Raw genomic sequence first — 27,317 nt, 5'->3', positions numbered from 1 at the left:
TCCAAAACATCCTATCTTTAACAGCCTTGCTCAGGTCTTGCAAATTGAGTCCCATGGCTTCCTTTATAGAGTCAGTCCATCTCTTGTTGGGTCTTCCTCTTTTCCTGCTGCCTTCAACTTTTCCTAGCATAATTGTCTTTTCCAGTGACTCTTGTCTTCTCATAATGTGATCAAAGTACGATAGCCTAGTCATTTTAGCTTCTAGGGTCAGTTCAGGCTTGATTTGATCTATAACCCATGGATTTGTATCCATAACACTCTCCTCCAACACCACATTTCAAAAGAATCTACTTTCTTCCAATCAGCTTTCTTCATTGTCCAGCTTTCACACCCATACATAGTAATAAGGAATACGATGGCACAAATTAACTTGTTCTTGGTTGCCACAAATAAATTTTGCTCATTGGAGTGGCAGAATAGGTATAGGATCCACCCCACTTTCAGGTCAGGCCTGAATCTGCCCAGCCAACTGCTAGCAATGGCCGTGTCTAAATAATCCGGCTTCCCCTTCTTCTCTGCTGTATCGACTTCAGCTTCTCAGCTTCAGCGTCCGCCTTCCCACCTGTCGGGTTTCCTACATCCTGCTTTTAGCACTGACAAGATGGACAGCTCAGCCCCTGAACCTGGCAAGCGGATCCCTTGTTTTGCATTAACCTTTGCTGAGCATGTCAGTGTATTCAGTCTTATCGGGTCCAGGTGGCAGGAGTGATTGTGCAACTGACAGATGTCAGGCAGAAGTTTGATTTATTAACTTTAATACTGAGCCCTCTGGAAGAGGATTATCACGGGCCAATCAAATTATTATTGCAGAAACCCTAAGTAGCTGCCAAGGCTATTATTGCTCAGCTCTGGAAACCGGCATTAATGGAGTGGCTGATTAGAGCCCTGGACATCACGCAAATGGATAATTTTACAGATAAAGAGTGCCGGAGAAATGGATATGTGGTCTCGGGCGATTAAAAAAAAAAGGGAAATAGATTCCATTTATTTCTGATTGAAATACTCATCGTAGGGGCATAAAGCTAGAATGAAATGCGTTTTTGTCGCAATTGATGTAATTTGGAAGGTTTTTAAACAACAAGAAAAGCCATCCTTGTTGCACCATTCCTGCAAGAACTTCTACAATCCCTTAGGCTGGATCAGCAACAGCACTAGTAGCTTTCTAGCAATGTCTACAGTCTCTGAAGCTGCTAGTATTTCGTACACGCAGGAATCCACACACAGTTGTCTTCTAATGAATCAGTCTATCCAGGACAACACTGCCAGGTCTGACTGTCAGCAGTCCTCCAGGGTCTTTCCCATAACTTACAACCTAATCTAGCGTGGTGTAGTGGTTAAGAGCAGCAGGACTCTAATCTGGAGAAGTGGGTTTTTCCCCGCTCCTCCATATGAAGCCCGCTGGGTGACCTTGGGCCAGTCACAGTTCTCTCAGAACTCTCTCAGCCCATGCAGAATCATACAATCATAGAGTTGGCCAACAGGGTCAACTAGTCCAACCCCCTGCACAATGCAGGAAATTCACAACTTCCTCCCCCACACACCTCCAGTAACCCCTACTCCATGCCCAGAAGATGGCCAAGATGCCCTCCCTCTCAGAGGCAAGTGATGGCAAAACCACTTCTGAATGTCTCTTGCCTTGAAAACCCAACAGGATCACCATACCTCAGCTGTGACTTGACAGCACGCGCACACACACACACACACACACACAATCCTTTCAACTGGAGATGCCAAGGACTGAACATGGGACCTTCTGTATGCCAAGCAGATGCTCTGCTACTGAGCCACGGCCCCTTCTCAAAGTCTGCACACATGTAAAGCTTATACTGAGGCAGACTATTGGTCTATCCAGCCCAGTACTGCCTACTGTGATAGCTGGCAGCTCTCCGGGGTCCTTCACATCACCTTCTACCTGATCCCTGTAACTGGAGATGCCAGGGACAGAACCTGGGATCCTCCGTATGCAAAGCAGATGTTCTACCACTAAGGGGCCCCTCCCTAAGAATATACTCCCAAGTGCTCTTAAGATCACAGCTGTTGCCTAAAGCCCATCTCTAACACAAGCCAAAAGCATGTTAATTTCAAGCACAGCAAACAAGCAATATACAAACCACAGTGAATTATCAGGAAACCCAACAGTATTCTATTATGCCAGAACATCTTCAATATTGCATCAGTCAGGACAATTCCATTAGGTAGCTGAAGATAACTTATCCCATGAATACATTTCCCCCCTTGTAACAATAGATACAGATCATGTTCAAGTTCTGAACTTAATTCTCTGCTGTGTTAGCTTTGAGCTCCACGGTCTTCCTGCTGGAAAAACAAATTTAAATTCGGTTGAGGGAAGAAACCAATAATATGTCATTGAAGATAATAAATACAAGTGATGAAAGAATTTGTCTGCCGGGGAAGACAGACATAGTTCCCAAATCAGGCTTGCAAATAAGGACTGAAGGCAACATCTCCCATCGAAATTCTAACAAATGATCTTGAGGAGCTTGGAAAACTGTTCACTCTGATGGAATCGGACCCGCAGACAGGAAGAGTGCAGGGGAACCCATTGTTGGAGGAGGAGAAGGAGGAGAGAAGGAGAGAAGGAGAGAAGGAGAGAAGGAGAGAAGGAGAGAAGGAGAGAAGGAGAGAAGGAGAGAAGGAGAGAAAGAAAGAAAGAAAGAAAGAAAGAAAGAAAGAAAGAAAGAAAGAAAGAAAGAAAGAAAGAAAGAAAGAAAGAAAGAAAGAAAGAAAGAAAGAAAGAAAGAAAGAAAGAAAGAAAGAAAGAAAGAAAGGTTTTCATATGCTGAGTTTTTCTACCTTTTAAGGAGAATCAAACCATTTTACAATCTCCTTCCCCTTCCCACAACAGGCACCTTGTGGGGTAGGTGGGGCTGAGAGAATTCTGAGAAAACTGTGACTAGCCGAAGGTCACCCAAATGGCTTGATGTGTAGGAGTGGTAAACAAACCCAGTTCACCAGATCAGAGTCTGCCGCTCATGTGGAGAAGTGGGGAATCAAACCCGGTTCTCCAGATGAGAGGCTGCTGCTCTTAACCACTACACCATGCTGGTTCTCAGTGGGATTCCCATACACCATGGATTGTCCTGCATTCAAATAGCATACCTATTATTCACCCAGTCATATGTTCCCCTGACCAAAAAGCCAAATTAATCTATTAACTGCAAACTAGACCTGGGCTAATCCTATGCACAGAGAGCCACGCCTATACCCAGTGATATCAGTGAATTTAAACCTGCTTAACTCTGCATAAGATTGCAGACTTAATTGGATTTTAATCTGCTTTAAACGCCTCCTCTTCATGTTTCGGCACTGACCTCTCTTAAGGTGAAACATTTTAGGGGGAAGAAAATCCTGACCATATTATTTGCTAGAACACTCAGCCCCGATTCTCCGTGACCTTCTAATTGTATCCAAGTCTTCATTTTTTTCGCCAGCCCAAATAGTTGTAATGCACAGTCCCCCTGGGCACATCCCAGAATCTTCTGCAATGCAAATGAATGATGCTGAGTTCAGCTCTCAGATTGCATACTGGGATGCAAGCCAGCATCTTCTGTAGGGATACTGGAAGGCAACAACACATGGCTTTGCTGGCCCTTGTCAAAAATGTCGCCCCAGGCTACTGCTTCTCACACTTGAACAGCTGGCCTCACCCTTTTCCTGACTTTAAAAACATATGCTGTTGCAAGCACTCTCCTAAGAGAACCGGGTTGGTTTCCCCACTCCTCCACATGAAGCCTGCCTGGGGACCTTGGGCTAGTTGCAGTTCTCCCAGAACTCTCTCAGCCCCACCTCAAGGTGACTGTTGTGGGGAGAGGAAGGGAAGGCGATTGTAAGCCAGTTTGCGTCTCCTGAAAGGCAGAGAAAATCGGGGTATAAAAACCAAGTCGTCGTCTTCTTCTACATTGCTCTGAACTGATACACCTGTTAAGATGGAGATTTTGAATGCTACGGATAACGGGAGGATTGTTTAACCAAGACGGGAGGTTTTCCCTTACACTGCGAGCCAATCAATGCTCCAGCACAGCAAATTACCCATGGATTGATTCATCATTTGTGAGATTAGTCAACTAAACGTCCCCTGGATTTTTCTCCTACTCACTGTTCAGTGTTCAGGCTCAGAGGATTTATGTCAAGCCAAACTGTGATATCACAATGACATATTTGGAATGTCTGGCCTGACTTAAGAGAAGGAAGTATAGAGATCTACTCAGCCTAACTTGCCCTGATGCATTTTTAATTCCTTTTCCCTTCTCCCCCTCTTGCTTTAATATGGCAAGTTTGAAGAACTGGACTTCTTGGAGATACTAAACCCCCTTATTTAAAATAATAATAAAAAGAACACCATCTCTTGGCACCTTCTAAACAGGAGAATAAGAGTGCGCAATCAATATCGCCAAGGTCATTTTTGAATGGCGCAGTAATGAAGGACTTTGGGGGGGAGAGATACGTGCGGCAGAGCTGACTCCAGAAAGGAGCAAGGCTTGGAAGGCTTTAAGAGGGGAGTGGACATGTTCATGGAGGACAGGACTATCCATGGCTATTAGTCAAAATGAATACTAGTCATAGAATCACAGAATAGAATCATAGAGTTGGAAGGGACCACCAGGGTCATCAAGTCCAACCCCCTGCACAATGCAGGAAATTCATAACTACCTCCCCCCACACCTAGTGACCAGAAGATGGCCAAGATGCCCTCCCTCTCATCATCAGCCTACCTATTCTCTCCATTATCAGAGGAGCATGCCTATTATCTTAGGTGCTGTGGAACACAGACAGGATGGTGCTGCTGCAGTCGTCTTTATTAGATGTTTTTTCTCATTTTGTAATCCACCCTGAGTTGCAGCAACCAAGGTGGACTGTAAATAGAGGAAGAGGAGGAGAAGGAGAAGAGGAAGAAAAAGAGGAGGAAGAGGAAGAAGAAGAGTTGGTTTTTAGATGCCAACTTTCTCTACCACTTAAGGAAGAATCAAACCGGCTTACAATTACCTTCCCTTCCCCTCCCCAAAACAGACACCCTGTGAGGTAGGTGGGGCTGAGAGAGTGTGATTAGCCCAAGGTCACCCAGCTGGCTTCATGTGGAGGAGTGGGAAAACAAATCCAGTTCACCGGATTAGCCTCTGCCGCTCACATGGAGAAGTGGGGAATCAAACCCGGTTCTCCAGATCAGAGTCCACCGCTCCAAACCACCTCTCTTAACCACTACACCACGCTGGCTCTCCAAATATAAAGATCCTCACAGTGAAGCCTGAAAGTTCAGAGGCAATGGGAGACAACTGCCCCTTAGTTACAATGTTATGAATTTTAAGGTGATAATTTTAACCAGGGGGCATTTTTATTGATCTTAAAAAAGGTAAAGGTCCCCTGTGCAAGTACCAGGTCATTCCTGACCCATGGAGTGACGTCACAGCCCGACATTTACTAGACAGACTTTGTTTAAGGGGTGGTTTGCCAGTGCCTTCCCCAGTCATCTTCCCTTTACCCCCAGCAAGCTGGGTACTCATTTGGACCGACCTCGGAAGGATGGAAGGCTGAGTCAACCTTGAGCCCTCTACCTGAAACCAACTTCCGTCGGGATCGAACTCAGGTCGTGAGCAGAGCTTGGACTGCAGTCCTGCAGTTTACCACTCTGTGCCACGGGGCTCTTCTTTATTGATCTTACACCTTTATTTATACAGGCAGTCTGTAATTCTAAGGTAGAAAATTATTAAGTCTAGCACTCTGATGTATCAACATGTGATTGGTGAATTGACCGTATTAATAAAATTTGATTTGAACTGTCCCTTAGCATGGTCTACCTCTTCCACACTGCTCAGGTGCCTCCCAAATCCTGAAGTCACCTGTGTAGAAGGAGACTTGATCAGAAAGGTTGGAAAGGGTCTCTCCAAAGCAGGGCAACCCTCTCTCCTCACCACAGAAAGGCACCCGTGAATGATCCTATTTGATTTATTCCATTTCACCTGCTCCCGGGCACACCCAAACCAGGTACCCACTGCACTGCAAAGCCCTGGTTCCGGAAGGTGTATCTAGTCTTCTGCATATATCTGGGTGGAAACCTCTCCCTCATCTGCACAAAAGCAGGATGAAATGCCATCTAGCCGCAGATTGTCACTACAAATGTTCCAAAAACTAGGCTCTCCACTAGAGGTTGGCTTGTCTTTAAAAGTGCTTTAGTATAAGCAAAAAACTTCTCCAACCCCAGGCATCTGCAACCCATTTCCCAAGGCCTGTTGAGTGCTTAAGGCACTTGAAATGCAGCTTGATTGAGGTGCGGGGGGTTGGGGGGGACACAACCAATAATTAGGTGTGTTTTTTTTTTAATGTAACTAGCCAGATAAACAGCACATCTCAGATCAGCAGGCTTTTCCACTTTCTGTGTTTGAGCAATTAACCTATTTGCATGCATTAGGTTTCAATTAGCATAGATTAGATTTCAATTAGTTAAAAAAAGCCACTCCTTTGTGCTACTCAGTACAAAGATGCCCCCTCCTTCCCTCCAAAATGTTATTGGAAGCAGCTTCTTGCCAAATGGAGAGAGACTCTATTAAAATACATCCCCCCCACCTCCAAGAATCCACCTGATTTTACCTTTGTTCTACCTTCTGCTGAAGCCCTGAATAAACTAGTGATTTTCAGAGGCAGAAAAATACATAATATTAGCATTTGCATTGCTTTCCACAACAATCTCGCACCACACCTCTAATTCTTGCAACATTGAACAACCTAGGCTTTGGGAATTATGTTGCATACATGATTGATTCCCCCCCACCCAACTATCAAGCATCATATACTCCATAAAGCACTCATATTTTAAGGACACGTTCCAAGCTATCACGGCTGTTCTGAACAAAATTGTGACCCCCTTATTTCAAATGCCCACCCCAAACCCTACTTCCACCCACCCTCCATACAACAGACACGATTACCTATTGCGATCAAGCAGATCCCACTCAAGGTATTTTCCCACACGAAGCTTAACACAGTTCTTGCTTCAGTTTGATTTGTAATGCAAATAATAAAATCTCCATTTCCTCAAACGTTCGTTTGCTTTGCCTCCCATTTTCCTCGATACAACACATGAGAGACCGAAAGCAATTTAAGGCTAGTGATCGGAAACTGGAAAAGAAATAATTCTTGATAATGAACAAAGAAACTGGCAAAAAAATGAGGCTAGATCATTAAGAATCATAATCTCTAATCAATACTTTGCTTCTGATTTTCGAATGGAAGAGACTGTTTGTAAAGCTGAATTTTTTTTGGGGGGGCGGGTTATTAGCACGTAGTAATATTTGTATCTCTCTGCTCCTTCATGGAGGTATGAAATTTTGCCCACAATCCTACAAAGCAAGTCCGGCTAAGAGACAATAGCTGACCCTTCACGGCTTGGCTAACGGACGGTTTGAACCCAGATCTCGGTATTCTAAGTGGAGCAGATCAGATGTATTACACTAGCTCTGAGAAAGGCAAGAGAGTTCAGAGCTGAGAGCTGGTCATTTTGAAAAGTTACAATCTGGCAACCGCTATCGAGTAGACTCGGAATGATTCTTCCACTTTACAGAGGAAGGTTAAACCGTATCCAACAGCGGTCCTTCTTTCAGCCAGGGCAACTGATGCTAAAGCTTTCCCTTACCCGCTTCATGCCTGCATCTCGACACACAGAACGGGAGCTCCTCTGTTTCAATTGCCTCAGTCTCTCCCTTAAATGCAGGGACACACTTTTATCGGCATTGGCTCATTCGCACATGCCGGCTCATCCCTTCCTGACAGCTGCAACTTCAGATGAACATGTGAATGGAACATGTGAATGGAGAACTTTTTTGTTTTCGGCAGAGTCTGTTCTCAGAGTCTTGTGTGTCAAAACTGACATGCAAGAAAGAGGCCGCTTTGTGTGTTTAAACACAAAACTGCTCCAGAATTTTGTTAACACATGTATGTCGGGTGCTGAGCGCGGAGCACAGATGAGAGCGGTCAGCGTGGCGTTACCAAGCGCTGCGCACGTGCCCGCGTGAAACAAGCCAGAGATTCACCCAGCGGATAATTCTGCGGAACATGTGCAAAGAGCCTTTGGGGGCAATCTCAACAGGTCTGGCCGCCTGGGGAGGTGGGGGGAGTTGCTGAACTTTCCTTCTGTCTGATCTCAGCTAGTGCTTCAGCGACTTGAGGGGAATGTTAACAACCCAGAAGGGCTGAAGGCACTGCAATGGTTTTCCAAAGCCCCGTCTGCCGCCAGTCCAAAAAACCCGATCCGCTGTCCATAAAGGCAGGTGAGAGCTAGGATTTTAAGACAATCAATAATAATAATTAGGAAGAATTTTCTAGCAGTTAGAGCGGTTCCTCAGTGGAACAGACTTCCTCAAGAGCTCCTTCTCTGGAGGTTTTTAAGCAGAGGCTAGATGGCCATCTGTCAGCAATGCTGATTCTATGACCTTAGGCAGTTCATAATGAGGAAGGGCATCTTGGCCATCTTCTGGGCATGGAGTAGGGGTCACTGTGGGTGTGGGGGAGGTAGTTGTGAATTTCCTGCATTGTGCAGGGGGTTGAACTAGATGACTGTGGTCGTTCCTTCCAACTCTACGATATAATGATAATGATAAAAATAATAATGGCATCTTGGACATCTTCTGGGCATGGACTAGGGGTCACTGGGATTGGGGGGGAGGTAGTTGTGAATTTCCTGCATTGTGCAGGGGGCTGGACTAGATGACCCTGGTGGTCCCTTCCAACTCTATGAATCTATGATTCTGGGCATGGAGTAGGGGTCACTGGGGTGTGTGTGGGGGAGGTAGTTGTGAATTCCCTGCATTGTGCAGGGGGTTGGACCAGATGAGCCTGGGGGTCCCTTCCAACTCTACGATTCTATGAACAACAACAACAATTGCGGATATGGATATGATATGGTTATGGGGGAGGCACATGTCTGTCTCCCTAGTCCTCAAATCACAGGTATCAGCAGACAGGTATCACAGGTACCAGCAGACCCCCCCCCCCCGTCCCAAGGCACCCCCTTGCAGGCGACGCCAACAGAGAAGGTTCCATCAATGTCACCTTTGGGGGCGACGCCTGCCGAGGAGGGGGACCGGCGAGCCCCGCTGCTCCGGCATTGTTCCCAGCCACCCCCCCCCAAAAAAAATCCCCCCCAGCCGCCCCGTGCGGGGGGAGGTCTCCTCCCTACCTGGGATGGCCAGATTGGAGAGGGGCAGGCTGTGGAGGGCGGGCGGCAGGCTGGCCATCCAGTCGGCGAAGGTCAGCTCAGCCTTGCCTTGCGACGAAGCCATGCTGGCTGGCGGGGGGAAGCGGGCGGGCGGGCAGGCAAGCGCGTCTCTCGCCTCCGCCGGCTCCAGCCTCGAGTCCTGCCGCTCCCTCCCTGCTGGCTGGCGGGGCTGGCCGCGCCGCGCCACACACACCCCCCGGCGGAGGGCGCAGCCACCTGCCCAGGCGCGCTCCCGGCAGGCGGCGGGTTCGGTCCCCGCCGCCCTCGCCTGGCCTCCGGGAGCGTGGGCGCTGGGCCGGGGGACACCTGGGCAGGGATGAGGGTGGCCAACTCCGGGTTGGGAAATACCTGGAGGGTTTGGGGAGGGCGGGGTTTGGGGAGGGGAGGGGCTTCGACGCCATGCAGTCTAATGGCCAAAGCGGCCGTTTTCTCCGAGGGGACGGATCTCTATTGGCTGGAGATCCCGTTGTAATAGCGGGAGATCTCCAGCTACTCCCTGGAGTTTGTGAGCGACGCTTTACCCCTTAGTGGCTTGTGAGCTACACTTTATCATTGTATATATTTCGTTGCATGGATCTCCATCATTCTTGGCTTCTTGCACTTGTACATAATAGACCGTCATGATAGGAAAAGTGGAGGGCAGCAGGAAAAGAGGAAGACCCAACAAGAGGTGGACTGACTCTATAAAGGAAGCCACAGCCTTCAAGTTGCAAGATCTGAGCAAGGCTGTCAAAGACAGGACATTTTTGGAGGACTTTCATTCATAGGGTCGCCATGAGTCGGAAGCAACTTGACAGCACTTAACACACACACACACACATAAATTGTGTGAGCTGAATACTATTCTTTCACATCGCTAGTCTATTTAGTATTAGGCGCTTCTTTTTGCGACGTATGCTCCCTGGAGGTTGGCAACCCTAGCAGCAATGGCGCAGAGGATGGGGGTCTGGGCGGCTGGCTCTCCCTGCCCCTGGGCAGGGGCGCGAAATGGGCCCTCTCCCGAGTAGGGTTGCCAACCTCCAGGTACTACAAATAACTCACTAGACTAGTAATAAGAGATTGAGGAAACAAGACTAGCACAACTCGATATATAATCAACGATTCATTAACAACGTGCTTACAAGAAAAAACTACCACTAGGTGTGCAAAATCTATACAATATTTACAACAATAACCACTATAAACTAATAGCAAAGAAAATAGTCCAGGCAAGGAAAAAATTCGCTACAAGCTTAATAGCAAAGTCCAATAATCAATCACAGGTAAGTAGTCTTCTAGTCCGAAGATGGTTGTCAAATTCAATTAGTAGGATTAATTTCGGATTAATTTTGGACTCCGTGCCTACTAATTGAATTTGACAACCATCTTCGGACTAGAAGACTACTTACCTGTGATTGATTATTGGACTTTGCTATTAAGCTTGTAGCGAATTTTTTCCTTGCCTGGACTATTTTCTTTGCTATTAGTTTATAGTGGTTATTGTTGTAAATATTGTATATATTTTGCACACCTAGTGGTAGTTTTTTCTTGTAAGCACGTTGTTAATGAATCGTTGATTATATATCGAGTTGTGCTAGTCTTGTTTCCTCAACCTCCAGGTACTAGCTGGAGATCTGCTGTTACGACTGATCTCCGGCCAATAGAAATTAGTTCACCTGGAGACGATGACCGCTTTGGCCATTGGACTCTATGGCACTGAAGTCACTCCCCTCCCTAAACCCCACCCTCCTGAGGCTCCGCCCTAAAAACCTCCCGCCAGTGGCAAAGAGGGACCTGGCAACCATACTGACGGAAGCCTGGAGCTTTCAGGGTCCAAGCTCGGCTGCGGAACCTGGGCACGAATGGCTCGGAGGATGGGGAGGGGCTGTGGCTCAGTGGCAGAGCATCTGCATGGCGCGCAAAAGGTCCCAGGTTCAATTCCCGGCATCTCCAGCTGAAGGGTCTAGGCAAGGAGGTGATGTGAATAGACCTCTACCTGAAACCCTGGAGAGCTGCTTCCAGTCTGAGTAGACAATACTGACTTTGATGGACCAAGGGTCTGATTCAGTATCAGGCAGCTTCATGTCTTCATCATCAGAGATGGGATATTGTGTGTGTGATGAATTTTCTCTACCTATCTAACCTTCCTCACAGGGTCATTGCTGTGAGGATAAAGAGGAGTAAGAGAGAACAATATGATATCCCACTTTGGGGAGAACAGTGGGGTATAAATGACAAATAACGTTGGAAATGATGCAGAGTGTTTTCAGGTGAAAAGGTAAGGGTCAGTTTGCTCAGAGGCTTAGTGCGGGCAGCAGGACAGGCAGAGAAACTGCCTCAGCTTCTCAATAGTTTTGTGGCTGAAGCTCAATTCAGCAAATCGCCTTCAACCAGCCACTGGCGGTGCAGTCCTAAGCAGAGTTGCACCCTTCTGATCCCTATTGACTTCAATAGATTCATGCAGGTGTGATTCTGCTTAGGACAGCATTGTAAATTCTGCTGATAGGAGAATCCTATTTGGCTGGCTGATGTTGGCTGGGCATCTGCTGCCGCCAGCAGTGTTCTTGCACTTATGAACCGCATCAGCACATTATTTGACAAAGGAGAAGTTGACATTTCAGCAGCGCTATCTCTTAGAAGTTCAGAAACGTCCTTAATTCACCCCAGATTTCAACAGTCACTTCCCACAGTAGTCATCCCAGGTGTAATTTCTGCTTTACACTGTTAACTTCTTCATCTGTTACATGTAAGATCAGATGATTTTAGGTTTTTGTGAGGCAGGATCTTTGTGGGCAGATGGAATAGAATATCTCCCAAGGTATAGAAATGATCTGTTGCAGCAATCCAAAATTCATCTTCCACTTTTCCTCCAAAAAACGGGGGCTCGGGGCAGCTTACAAAATGTATTCAAGAGCACACAACATGTAAACCAACCAGTGAAAATCAACAACCATGTAATGTAGCAAGAGCCAGCGTGGTGTAGTGGTTAAGAGCGATGGTTTGGAGCAGTGGACTCTAATCTGGAGAACTGGGTTTGATTCCCCACTCCACCACATGAGCAGCGGACGCTAATCTGGCGAACTGGATTTGTTGCCCCACTCCTCCACATGAAGCCAGCTGGGTGACCTTGGGCTAGTCATAGCTCTCTTAGAGCTCTCTCAGCCCCAACCACCTCACAGGGTGTCTGTGGTGGGGAGGGGAAGGGAAGGTGATTGTAAGCTAGTTTGATTGTTCCTTAAGTGGTAGAGAAAGTCGGCATCTAAAAACCAATTCTTCTTCTTCTCCTCCTCCTCCTCCGATGGAATAGAACATCTCCCCACGTATAGAAATGATCTGCTGCAGCAACCCAAAATTCCTCTTCCACTTTTTCTCCTAAAAAAGGGGGCTCGGGGCAGCTTACAAAATGTATTCAAGAGCACACAACATAATGTGATCCATTTTTGAATTTCCCAGCTTTCGTTTCATAAAAAGTGAATCTTTAGCCTTTTCCATAGTGCAGGTATAAGGGGAAAGGCATGTCTCTGCAATGGAAAGGGATAGAGACTTAAAAAAAAAAGAATATGAAAGATGGTTGTTTAGAGACCTGATACACAGGGGTCCTTGGAATTTGCACACACACCCTTGGGTGGACCTAGCATACAGTAGTTATGTGGCCATAGGTTGAAGGGAAATGCTCCTGTGGCTCCCTATAGTCTGTGGAGCAAGTACTTTATTTACTAATCTGTCACTCCAGCCACTACAAAACACTGACTGCGTTAGATGAACCAAAGCCTTTGAGTACAAAGAAACAGCTTGAGGTTGCTTTCATTCCAGTTTAGAAGCCAAGTTCTTGGAGCCTGATCTTCTCTTGGAGATGCTACTGGATATGGCAGGAAAAAAATGCCTTATTTTTCATGCTTATGATTTAGAAGTTTGGCACATTTTTGCAGGCATAAAACTTTACCATGGTGGATCCACACTACAGTAACCTTGAGGCTTGGTTACCTTTCTCATGGAGACTCAAGGCGGATTACACAGCAAGTATAATTCAATAAACTCAACAGGATGGGGAATCAATAAACAATACAATAGGATTTGGATTGCAGAAATATAGCATTTGACAATCCCAAATGTGACCCAAAATTCAGGGTGATGTGGGATTATTGAGCAGAATTCTAGAGGCTAAATTATCACAACTACTTCACACATTATGTTGAGGTGGAACCTAAACGACAGTTACTTGAAGCATGGATCCATATTGTGCGTGTGTGTTTTTTTAAAGCAGAAGTTTTGAAAAACAAAGTGTTACATCTGTAAGGTGTATAAAACAAGCCCACATCAAAAAACTGTAACGTATGATGGACTTGAATTTAATCTTTCTTACAAAAATCTGTCAAGTTAGTTACTGCAGAAGCTGTTTTCTTTGAAATGTCTCCACAGTGAAATGTGGTGCTTGAAGTTGGCAAAGGAGTTGTCTTTTTAACTGTCCTTGGATTGAGGATATAACTTCTATTTTAGTCAAGAGAAGAGAGGGAGAGAGAGAAGTAAAAAGATCCTCCATTCTAATCGCCAAGCATTGCTTTTCTGGTCTGAAATATGACTCCGTAGAAACAGCATTGAGGGATTCCATAGTTACAGCTGCTCAATGAAATGTCTAACGAAAAGTAGCTTTGCTTAACAAAGATAATGGTTTCCACTGAATAGTTAGTCTAGTTACAACTTAAAAGAGGGCCATTAGGAAATGTGGAGAGCCAAGGACATTTGAGCCAAGGACATTTGAGGCAATCCTTAGAGATGTAAAACCCATCCTAACATATAATTAATGGATTTAAAAAAAAAAACTGCACTCAAACAGGGCTTGGGAATGGGGTCCAGAGCAGAGGCAATGTGGACCCAGGTACCCCACAATTTTTGGTGCATTGGGAGGGGACAGATGGTCAGCAACATGCTTACCATGATAGATATTGACTGGATCTTGGTGGCTGTACAAGCTACCATTTGTATTCTTATTATCCCCTGTCCATCCTGGTTACTGATACCTTGTAAGGAGCAGATTTGTGAGCCCTTGATGTCCATTGTAAATCAATCCCTGATTTAGGGGATTTTTCCTCAGCCACTATCAGAGGTGGGTATTTGTCCAGTGTGTGTGTGTAAAGTGCCTTCAAGTCGCAGCTGATCTATGGCGACCCCTTTTGGGGTTTTCATAGCAAGAGACTAACAGAGGTGGTTTGCCAGTGCCTTCCTCTGCACAGCAACCCTGGTATTCCTTGGTAGTCTCCCATCCAAATACTAACCAGGGCTGACCCTGCTTAGCTTCTGAGATCTGACGAGATCAGGCTAGCCTGGGCCATCCAGGTCAGGGATTTGTCCAGTACTTCCCCCCCAAAAAAACATCGCTGGAGAAGAAGAATGTTGTGGCCACTGTTGTCCCGTCTCTAATCTGCCCATCCTGGGCAAGAGAATTGAAAGAGTGGTGATGGATTGGAGAAACTTCAGGTCTTCCTAGATGACACATCTGTTCTATATCCCTTTCAATCATGTTTCAGATCTGACTATGTTACAGGCAGTGTTGGTGGCTTTTGCTTATTATCTCTGAATGTAGACAAGGGAGTTGAGACGTGCTTCTTTGCTGTTGTTGTGGGATCCATCAGCCGCTTTGGATTCTGTGGACCAGGCCACCCGGCTCTAAATTTCTTTGTCTGGACTTCCTGATGCTGGTGTAGCAGTCCTGAGCCAGTGGCTGGCTGCCATGGTTAAATGACTATGGGTAACCAAGGTGAAGATGAATCCTGACAAAATTGAGGTGATGTTGGTTGGGAAGGCTGAGGTCTTGGGGAGCACTTTGTTTCCCATGTCTGATGGGGCTCAGCTGACCTTCACTGACTCAATTAAGAGTCTGGGGGTTAGACTGGATTATTGCTGGAGAAGAAAGTTTATTCAACTGTTAAAAAAATGTTTTTGTCTGTCTTCACTTAGTAGGGTTGCTAACCTCCAGGTACTAGCTGGAGATTTCCTGCTGTTACAACTGATCTCCAGCCGATAGAGATCAGTTCTGGAGAAAATGGCCGCTTTGTCAATTAGACTCTATGGCATTGAAGTCCCTCCCCTCCCCAAACCCCACCCTCCTCAGGCTCTGCCCCAAATATTTCCAGGTATTTCCCAATCCGGAGCTGGCAACCCCATCACTTAGCCTGGAGAATGGTTCCCTTCCTTGACACAGTTGATCTAAACTGAATATATGTTTCCCCCCCACCCTTGGCTTTGCTTCCATAATGGGTGAAACCACAACAATCAGGGGAAGGGGTAGCTCCACAAAGCAATAGTTGTTCAGCTGAGCTGCTTGCTAAGTTCCTGTTCCTGCTCCACACTTCCTTGGAGGGGAAGGAATAAGCCACATGGTCCGATGTGGTCACTGGTTAGGGCAGACTGGGAGGCAAAAAGGGCCCTGGAAAAGGGCCCTGGCCTTGTGCACATCCCACCCCAAAGGAAAGGGGGAAAAGCACAAGCAGTCCCTCTGACGAGGACCCACTGTATGTAGGGTTGCCAACCGGTTTGGGAAATTCATGGAGATTTAGCAGTGGAGCCTGAAGAGGGTGGGGTTTGGGGAGGGACCTCAGTAGGGTATAATGCCTTAAGAGTCCGCCCTCCAAAGCAGCCATTTTCTCCAGGGGAACTGATTGCTGTTGTCTGGGGAATCTGCTGTAATTCCAGAAGGTCTCCAGACCCTGCCTGGCAGATGGCAACCTTAGCCCTAGGGCTGCCAGTCTCCAGGTGGGACTTGGAGGTCTCCTGGAATTACAACCGATCTCCAGATTACAAAGATCAGTCCCCCTGGAGAAAGGGATGCTTTGGAGGGTAGACTCTGTGGCATTGTACCCCATTGAGGTCCCTGTCCTTCTCAGGGAGGGTTGCCAGAACAAGGCTGGGAAACTCCTGGAGATTTGGGGATGGAGCCTGGAGAAGACAGGGACCTCAGTGGGGTATAATGCCATAGAGTCCGCCCTCCAAAGCATCAATTTTCTCCAGGGGAACTGATCTCTGTAGTCTGGGGATGACCTGTAATTCTGTGGGGATCCCCAGGTCCCACCTGGAGGCTGGCCTCCCCATCCCCAGGCTCCATCCCCAAATCTCCTGGAGTTTCACAACCTGGATCTGGCAACCCTTCACCCCCATCCCCTGCTGGTGGCCAAGGGGACCTGGCAACCCTACCTAGCCGTGCATTAGGTGAGTCTTACTTTGCTTGTGGCTGCCCCCCCCCCCTCAGGCCATCAGCCCACTGGGACTTTTCCCAATGGCCTTACTGGCCAATCTGCCCCAGCTAGTTATAAATGTTACAGCTCAGAACTCTTATCCTGCATAGGTGACTTTTTCAGGTGGGGTGACTAAGCCCAATGAACCACCTGTAAATTGCACCCAGTATCCCTCTGTAGCTACACAGCCCAGGAGAAGATCCGTTTCGATGGACAAGACTTCTTTCAAGGAAACTTTGCCATCATTACTGACATTCTGATTGAGGAGCTCCTGGAGTGCCCTTAGAGAGATCCAGGTCTCAAGTAACAGTCTTTAAATGCCTTATGAAGAGAGAAAGGCACTGATATAAATGATAGATCAAGAATTGCCAACATCCCCCATTTTCCTACAGAGAGGTTATCAAGTACGGTTGCCGACCTCCAGGATATCTGCTGGAGCTCTCCCAGAATTACAGCTGATCTCCAGACTACAGAGATCAGTTCCCCTGAAGAAAATGGGTGCTTTGGAGGATGGCGTCTATAGGATTATATCCTGCTGAGTTCCCTTCCCTCCCCAAACCCTTCCTTCCCCAGACTCCACCCCCAGAGCTCCAGGAACTTCCCAAATCAGAGTTGGCAACTCTTGGGTGGACTGTATGTAGGTTTGCCAACCTCCAGGTAGTAGCTGGAGATCTCCAGGTAGTAGCCGATAAGAGATCTGTTCACCTGGAGAAAATGGCCACTTTGGTAATTGGACTCTATGGCATTGAAGTCCCTCCCCGAACCCTGCCCTCCCCAGGCTCCACCCCAAAAACCTCCTGCTGGTTGCGAAGAGGGACCTGGCAACCCTAACTATATGGGATTATACCCTACTGCAGTCCCTCTCCTCCCCAACCCTGCCCTCTCCAGGCTCCACCCTCAAATCTCCAGGAATTTCCAAACCCAGAGTTGGCAACCTAGCTTTAAGGGACCCCACAAGAGTGTAAAGCCAGCAGTGCTCTGTAATCCTTTTAGCTGATTTGGGAAATGTCGGTTCTTGTTTTGGTGTTACTAAACAGAGAACTGAATCCTCCCCCCCCCCCTTAAGCTGTTTTTCAGCACATCTAAAAAGATTCAAAAGTATTTTTATCTCTCAAGTGACTCAAGAAAACCTTGTAAGTGTACTGCTAAACATGAAGGTGTCATATTTACATAGTCACCACAAGGAGGTGTGGGACGGATCTAGGATTGCCAGCTCTGGGTTTGGAAATACTTAGAAATTTGAGGGTGGCGCCTGGGAGAGTGGGCTTTAGGGAGGGGAAGGACCTTGGTAGGGGATAACGCCACGCAGTCCACTTGCCAAAGAAACCATTTGCTCCAGGAGAAGTGGAATGAAGGTTTTAAATTAATAAGTAATAAATAAATAAGCGATGTATGTAGTCCGGAGATCAGTTGGCATTCCGGGAGAGCCCCAGCCCGCACCTGGAGGTTGGCAATGCAAGATGGATCCAAGAGGGTCTGTGGTTTTTGTTTTTATCCCGTTGCACATTTAGCTCAATGTTAATGCCAGGAGATCAAAGGAGAATACATCACTTAGCTCACCCCAGATCTTTTAAAATAGAGTATATTTATTCAGTCAAAAAAGAGCAAGAGGAAGCCGCAAGGACCCGTTGCAGCCAAAGAAATTACTCACATATCCCAGTTGTAAAACTGTTTACATGAACTTAAGGGGGAGTAAGGGCCAAACTACATGCTACTTAGGGTTGCCAGCTCCAGGTTGGGAAATACCTGGAGATTTTTGGGGCGGAGCCTGAGGAGGGCGGGGTTTGGGGAGGTGAGGGACTTCAATACCATAGAGTCCAATGGCCAAAGCAGCCATTGTCTCCAGGGGAACTGATCTCTATCGGCTGGAGATCAGTTGTAATAGCAGGAGCTCTCCAGCTAGTACTTGGAGGTTAATAAATCAAAGACAGTCACAAAACTGCACAAACACTTAGTTTTTAAATAATAAAGCATAGAAAACGCCAAAGATACATCCAGTATCTATATGACCATAAACAATTTTTCAAAATGGCATAAATGTTAAACAAAAGTTTATACAATCCTGGCGTAGTCACTAGGAACTCATCCTTCTCATAAGGAGGTTCAACTTGACGACCATACAAGAGGTAAGATGAAATGCAACAGACTTCCGGTTGTTTTTCTGTTTCGGCTTAGATATAGCCTTCCTCAGGGGCCACTATATTGATAACATAAATAAAAAAATGCAGTACAACGGCATAAACTTCAATTATGCTAATAAAGTGCCTAGTGTCTTTAATATAAGCGCTGGTAGCTTTACTGAAAATATTCAAAAATGACTCAAGATATTTAGCTAATGGTTCTAATATGGAAGAAATGCCAGCCACTATTGGTCTACCTAAAGGTGGTCGTGTAGGTTTGTGAATTTTAGGAAGGATATAGAATCTAGGTATTTTGGGAAATTTATTGTAAAGAAACTCAGCTGTTTGTGTTGTAATCTGGTCATCTGCTAATGCCTCATTAATAACCGTGCGAATGATGAGTTGTATCTCATCCGTCGGGTCATGAGATAATTTGCAATAAAATCTACTGTTGTTAAGCTGTCTGTAAATCTCATTGTTATAATCTGCCTTAGACAAAATAACTATGGCCCCGCCCTTATGAGCAGGTTTCACTATGATGTTAGAGAGGCTGGCCAAATTATTAAGAATTTCCAAATCTTTTTTTGGTAAGTTGTGCCTCCTATGCATTTTGTGCTGTTCTAATTTGGTAATATCACGATTGACTACATCATAAAAGGTCGCAATATGAGGATCATAAGATGGGGGGATATATCTTGATTTAGGTCTAAATGTATTAGAAACTTCCGTGGTATCATTTCCAAATTTCTCTTTAAGTTTCAATAATCGTATGAATTTGAATATATCTATTTTAGTCTGTAATGGTGAATAAGCTGGAGTAGGCACAAAGCCTAACCCATACTCTAAAACTCGAATTTCATCTGCAGAAAAATGTTGTTGAGATAAATTAACCACTATCTGTTGTTCCTCCCTCCTCTGCGCCTTTGAAAAGGACGTGAGTTGCCACGTCCTCTAACATAACGGGACCGTAAATTATATTCCCTGTCGGAACCACGACTGGACAGACTAGAGGATTCACTGTCATAATCATATAATCGGTTACGGTTGGTCCTATGTGTGGCAGATGTTACAACTGTAGTTTCATTATACCAGGGATATACAACATCTTGGCTGTAATCATTAGAATCCCTTTCGTATTTCTTGGTCTTATATGCTCTTATATTTTCTTTAAAATTATTCAAGTCTAGTTCTAATTGTTTCATCTTATTCGCAAAACTAGTTGGAGTCATGGCTGGCTTCAATTCTTCCTTAAGTTTATCAATATCATCTTTAAGAGTCTCAATTTCCTCATTGGCTTGCCCAATAATCAAAGTCATCAAATCATAAGCGCACTTATTCAAAATAGCAATCCATTTGTTCTTAAAATTAACATTATCTTTGAATAAAGTTGGAGCCTTTTGCATGCGTAATCCTCGTGGTATCATTCTATTTTTGACATACTGTGCCAAAGAGGAGGCATGCATAGAATATTTAATCTGTTTCTTACATACATTCAACAATTTGCTAAAATCAGGGGTCGGTTCAGTATCTGACATAGAGAAAGGGAGAGCAATATCTAATATCTTATCTCTCTCTTCCGTAGAAAATGCAAAAGATTCTTTCCATTTTGCCATGCTAAGAGGAAGTATAGTAAACTTAAGTTAGCGTGCTGTAGAATAGTTAATAAATCAAAGACAGTCACAAAACTGCACAAACACTTAGTTTTTAAATAATAAAGCATAGAAAACGCCAAAGATACATCCAGTATCTATATGACCATAAACAATTTTTCAAAATGGCATAAATGTTAAACAAAAGTTTATACAATCCTGGCGTAGTCACTAGGAACTCATCCTTCTCATAAGGAGGTTCAACTTGACGACCATACAAGAGGTAAGATGAAATGCAACAGACTTCCGGTTGTTTTTCTGTTTCGGCTTAGATATAGCCTTCCTCAGGGGCCACTATATTGATAACATAAATAAAAAAATGCAGTACAACGGCATAAACTTCAATTATGCTAATAAAGTGCCTAGTGTCTTTAATATAAGCGCTGGTAGCTTTACTGAAAATATTCAAAAATGACTCAAGATATTTAGCTAATGGTTCTAATATGGAAGAAATGCCAGCCACTATTGGTCTACCTAAAGGTGGTCGTGTAGGTTTGTGAATTTTAGGAAGGATATAGAATCTAGGTATTTTGGGAAATTTATTGTAAAGAAACTCAGCTGTTTGTGTTGTAATCTGGTCATCTGCTAATGCCTCATTAATAACCGTGCGAATGATGAGTTGTATCTCATCCGTCGGGTCATGAGATAATTTGCAATAAAATCTACTGTTGTTAAGCTGTCTGTAAATCTCATTGTTATAATCTGCCTTAGACAAAATAACTATGGCCCCGCCCTTATCAGCAGGTTTCACTATGATGTTAGAGAGGCTGGCCAAATTATTAAGAATTTCCAAATCTTTTTTTGGTAAGTTGTGCCTCCTATGCATTTTGTGCTGTTCTAATTTGGTAATATCACGATTGACTACATCATAAAAGGTCGCAATATGAGGATCATAAGATGGGGGGATATATCTTGATTTAGGTCTAAATGTATTAGAAACTTCCGTGGTATCATTTCCAAATTTCTCTTTAAGTTTCAATAATCGTATGAATTTGAATATATCTATTTTAGTCTGTAATGGTGAATAAGCTGGAGTAGGCACAAAGCCTAACCCATACTCTAAAACTCGAATTTCATCTGCAGAAAAATGTTGTTGAGATAAATTAACCACTATCTGTTGTTCCTCCCTCCTCTGCGCCTTTGAAAAGGACGTGAGTTGCCACGTCCTCTAACATAACGGGACCGTAAATTATATTCCCTGTCGGAACCACGACTGGACAGACTAGAGGATTCACTGTCATAATCATATAATCGGTTACGGTTGGTCCTATGTGTGGCAGATGTTACAACTGTAGTTTCATTATACCAGGGATATACAACATCTTGGCTGTAATCATTAGAATCCCTTTCGTATTTCTTGGTCTTATATGCTCTTATATTTTCTTTAAAATTATTCAAGTCTAGTTCTAATTGTTTCATCTTATTCGCAAAACTAGTTGGAGTCATGGCTGGCTTCAATTCTTCCTTAAGTTTATCAATATCATCTTTAAGAGTCTCAATTTCCTCATTGGCTTGCCCAATAATCAAAGTCATCAAATCATAAGCGCACTTATTCAAAATAGCAATCCATTTGTTCTTAAAATTAACATTATCTTTGAATAAAGTTGGAGCCTTTTGCATGCGTAATCCTCGTGGTATCATTCTATTTTTGACATACTGTGCCAAAGAGGAGGCATGCATAGAATATTTAATCTGTTTCTTACATACATTCAACAATTTGCTAAAATCAGGGGTCGGTTCAGTATCTGACATAGAGAAAGGGAGAGCAATATCTAATATCTTATCTCTCTCTTCCGTAGAAAATGCAAAAGATTCTTTCCATTTTGCCATGCTAAGAGGAAGTATAGTAAACTTAAGTTAGCGTGCTGTAGAATAGTTAATAAATCAAAGACAGTCACAAAACTGCACAAACACTTAGTTTTTAAATAATAAAGCATAGAAAACGCCAAAGATACATCCAGTATCTATATGACCATAAACAATTTTTCAAAATGGCATAAATGTTAAACAAAAGTTTATACAATCCTGGCGTAGTCACTAGGAACTCATCCTTCTCATAAGGAGGTTCAACTTGACGACCATACAAGAGGTAAGATGAAATGCAACAGACTTCCGGTTGTTTTTCTGTTTCGGCTTAGATATAGCCTTCCTCAGGGGCCACTATATTGATAACATAAATAAAAAAATGCAGTACAACGGCATAAACTTCAATTATGCTAATAAAGTGCCTAGTGTCTTTAATATAAGCGCTGGTAGCTTTACTGAAAATATTCAAAAATGACTCAAGATATTTAGCTAATGGTTCTAATATGGAAGAAATGCCAGCCACTATTGGTCTACCTAAAGGTGGTCGTGTAGGTTTGTGAATTTTAGGAAGGATATAGAATCTAGGTATTTTGGGAAATTTATTGTAAAGAAACTCAGCTGTTTGTGTTGTAATCTGGTCATCTGCTAATGCCTCATTAATAACCGTGCGAATGATGAGTTGTATCTCATCCGTCGGGTCATGAGATAATTTGCAATAAAATCTACTGTTGTTAAGCTGTCTGTAAATCTCATTGTTATAATCTGCCTTAGACAAAATAACTATGGCCCCGCCCTTATCAGCAGGTTTCACTATGATGTTAGAGAGGCTGGCCAAATTATTAAGAATTTCCAAATCTTTTTTTGGTAAGTTGTGCCTCCTATGCATTTTGTGCTGTTCTAATTTGGTAATATCACGATTGACTACATCATAAAAGGTCGCAATATGAGGATCATAAGATGGGGGGATATATCTTGATTTAGGTCTAAATGTATTAGAAACTTCCGTGGTATCATTTCCAAATTTCTCTTTAAGTTTCAATAATCGTATGAATTTGAATATATCTATTTTAGTCTGTAATGGTGAATAAGCTGGAGTAGGCACAAAGCCTAACCCATACTCTAAAACTCGAATTTCATCTGCAGAAAAATGTTGTTGAGATAAATTAACCACTATCTGTTGTTCCTCCCTCCTCTGCGCCTTTGAAAAGGACGTGAGTTGCCACGTCCTCTAACATAACGGGACCGTAAATTATATTCCCTGTCGGAACCACGACTGGACAGACTAGAGGATTCACTGTCATAATCATATAATCGGTTACGGTTGGTCCTATGTGTGGCAGATGTTACAACTGTAGTTTCATTATACCAGGGATATACAACATCTTGGCTGTAATCATTAGAATCCCTTTCGTATTTCTTGGTCTTATATGCTCTTATATTTTCTTTAAAATTATTCAAGTCTAGTTCTAATTGTTTCATCTTATTCGCAAAACTAGTTGGAGTCATGGCTGGCTTCAATTCTTCCTTAAGTTTATCAATATCATCTTTAAGAGTCTCAATTTCCTCATTGGCTTGCCCAATAATCAAAGTCATCAAATCATAAGCGCACTTATTCAAAATAGCAATCCATTTGTTCTTAAAATTAACATTATCTTTGAATAAAGTTGGAGCCTTTTGCATGCGTAATCCTCGTGGTATCATTCTATTTTTGACATACTGTGCCAAAGAGGAGGCATGCATAGAATATTTAATCTGTTTCTTACATACATTCAACAATTTGCTAAAATCAGGGGTCGGTTCAGTATCTGACATAGAGAAAGGGAGAGCAATATCTAATATCTTATCTCTCTCTTCCGTAGAAAATGCAAAAGATTCTTTCCATTTTGCCATGCTAAGAGGAAGTATAGTAAACTTAAGTTAGCGTGCTGTAGAATAGTTAATAAATCAAAGACAGTCACAAAACTGCACAAAGACTTAGTTTTTAAATAATAAAGCATAGAAAACGCTCTAACATCATAGTGAAACCTGCTGATAAGGGCGGGGCCATAGTTATTTTGTCTAAGGCAGATTATAACAATGAGATTTACAGACAGCTTAACAACAGTAGATTTTATTGCAAATTATCTCATGACCCGACGGATGAGATACAACTCATCATTCGCACGGTTATTAATGAGGCATTAGCAGATGACCAGATTACAACACAAACAGCTGAGTTTCTTTACAATAAATTTCCCAAAATACCTAGATTCTATATCCTTCCTAAAATTCACAAACCTACACGACCACCTTTAGGTAGACCAATAGTGGCTGGCATTTCTTCCATATTAGAACCATTAGCTAAATATCTTGAGTCATTTTTGAATATTTTCAGTAAAGCTACCAGCGCTTATATTAAAGACACTAGGCACTTTATTAGCATAATTGAAGTTTATGCCGTTGTACTGCATTTTTTTATTTATGTTATCAATATAGTGGCCCCTGAGGAAGGCTATATCTAAGCCGAAACAGAAAAACAACCGGAAGTCTGTTGCATTTCATCTTACCTCTTGTATGGTCGTCAAGTTGAACCTCCTTATGAGAAGGATGAGTTCCTAGTGACTACGCCAGGATTGTATAAACTTTTGTTTAACATTTATGCCATTTTGAAAAATTGTTTATGGTCATATAGATACTGGATGTATCTTTGGCGTTTTCTATGCTTTATTATTTAAAAACTAAGTGTTTGTGCAGTTTTGTGACTGTCTTTGATTTATTAACTATTCTACAGCACGCTAACTTAAGTTTACTATACTTCCTCTTAGCATGGCAAAATGGAAAGAATCTTTTGCATTTTCTACGGAAGAGAGAGATAAGATATTAGATATTGCTCTCCCTTTCTCTATGTCAGATACTGAACCGACCCCTGATTTTAGCAAATTGTTGAATGTATGTAAGAAACAGATTAAATATTCTATGCATGCCTCCTCTTTGGCACAGTATGTCAAAAATAGAATGATACCACGAGGATTACGCATGCAAAAGGCTCCAACTTTATTCAAAGATAATGTTAATTTTAAGAACAAATGGATTGCTATTTTGAATAAGTGCGCTTATGATTTGATGACTTTGATTATTGGGCAAGCCAATGAGGAAATTGAGACTCTTAAAGATGATATTGATAAACTTAAGGAAGAATTGAAGCCAGCCATGACTCCAACTAGTTTTGCGAATAAGATGAAACAATTAGAACTAGACTTGAATAATTTTAAAGAAAATATAAGAGCATATAAGACCAAGAAATACGAAAGGGATTCTAATGATTACAGCCAAGATGTTGTATATCCCTGGTATAATGAAACTACAGTTGTAACATCTGCCACACATAGGACCAACCGTAACCGATTATATGATTATGACAGTGAATCCTCTAGTCTGTCCAGTCGTGGTTCCGACAGGGAATATAATTTACGGTCCCGTTATGTTAGAGGACGTGGCAACTCACGTCCTTTTCAAAGGCGCAGAGGAGGGAGGAACAACAGATAGTGGTTAATTTATCTCAACAACATTTTTCTGCAGATGAAATTCGAGTTTTAGAGTATGGGTTAGGCTTTGTGCCTACTCCAGCTTATTCACCATTACAGACTAAAATAGATATATTCAAATTCATACGATTATTGAAACTTAAAGAGAAATTTGGAAATGATACCACGGAAGTTTCTAATACATTTAGACCTAAATCAAGATATATCCCCCCATCTTATGATCCTCATATTGCGACCTTTTATGATGTAGTCAATCGTGATATTACCAAATTAGAACAGCACAAAATGCATAGGAGGCACAACTTACCAAAAAAAGATTTGGAAATTCTTAATAATTTGGCCAGCCTCTCTAACATCATAGTGAAACCTGCTGATAAGGGCGGGGCCATAGTTATTTTGTCTAAGGCAGATTATAACAATGAGATTTACAGACAGCTTAACAACAGTAGATTTTATTGCAAATTATCTCATGACCCGACGGATGAGATACAACTCATCATTCGCACGGTTATTAATGAGGCATTAGCAGATGACCAGATTACAACACAAACAGCTGAGTTTCTTTACAATAAATTTCCCAAAATACCTAGATTCTATATCCTTCCTAAAATTCACAAACCTACACGACCACCTTTAGGTAGACCAATAGTGGCTGGCATTTCTTCCATATTAGAACCATTAGCTAAATATCTTGAGTCATTTTTGAATATTTTCAGTAAAGCTACCAGCGCTTATATTAAAGACACTAGGCACTTTATTAGCATAATTGAAGTTTATGCCGTTGTACTGCATTTTTTTATTTATGTTATCAATATAGTGGCCCCTGAGGAAGGCTATATCTAAGCCGAAACAGAAAAACAACCGGAAGTCTGTTGCATTTCATCTTACCTCTTGTATGGTCGTCAAGTTGAACCTCCTTATGAGAAGGATGAGTTCCTAGTGACTACGCCAGGATTGTATAAACTTTTGTTTAACATTTATGCCATTTTGAAAAATTGTTTATGGTCATATAGATACTGGATGTATCTTTGGCGTTTTCTATGCTTTATTATTTAAAAACTAAGTGTTTGTGCAGTTTTGTGACTGTCTTTGATTTATTAACTATTCTACAGCACGCTAACTTAAGTTTACTATACTTCCTCTTAGCATGGCAAAATGGAAAGAATCTTTTGCATTTTCTACGGAAGAGAGAGATAAGATATTAGATATTGCTCTCCCTTTCTCTATGTCAGATACTGAACCGACCCCTGATTTTAGCAAATTGTTGAATGTATGTAAGAAACAGATTAAATATTCTATGCATGCCTCCTCTTTGGCACAGTATGTCAAAAATAGAATGATACCACGAGGATTACGCATGCAAAAGGCTCCAACTTTATTCAAAGATAATGTTAATTTTAAGAACAAATGGATTGCTATTTTGAATAAGTGCGCTTATGATTTGATGACTTTGATTATTGGGCAAGCCAATGAGGAAATTGAGACTCTTAAAGATGATATTGATAAACTTAAGGAAGAATTGAAGCCAGCCATGACTCCAACTAGTTTTGCGAATAAGATGAAACAATTAGAACTAGACTTGAATAATTTTAAAGAAAATATAAGAGCATATAAGACCAAGAAATACGAAAGGGATTCTAATGATTACAGCCAAGATGTTGTATATCCCTGGTATAATGAAACTACAGTTGTAACATCTGCCACACATAGGACCAACCGTAACCGATTATATGATTATGACAGTGAATCCTCTAGTCTGTCCAGTCGTGGTTCCGACAGGGAAT

At 43.0% G+C, this 27,317-nt stretch overlaps 1 protein-coding gene across 1 annotated transcript in view; it reads right to left on the bottom strand.

The window, feature by feature from the left end:
- Positions 1-27,317, bottom strand: part of PLCXD3 (phosphatidylinositol specific phospholipase C X domain containing 3) — a 150,294-nt gene that overhangs the window by 81,145 nt on the left and 41,832 nt on the right. Inside the window, exon 2 of the mRNA XM_056849057.1 lies at positions 9,188-9,532. Within this exon, the coding sequence (XP_056705035.1) occupies positions 9,188-9,532 (345 nt within the window). The remainder of the gene's footprint in view (positions 1-9,187; positions 9,533-27,317) is intronic.

Source organism: Euleptes europaea, chromosome 4, assembly GCF_029931775.1.
Source record: "Euleptes europaea isolate rEulEur1 chromosome 4, rEulEur1.hap1, whole genome shotgun sequence".
Lineage (NCBI taxonomy): Eukaryota > Metazoa > Chordata > Lepidosauria > Squamata > Sphaerodactylidae > Euleptes > Euleptes europaea.
This window is presented reverse-complemented; position numbering and strand designations above follow the sequence as displayed.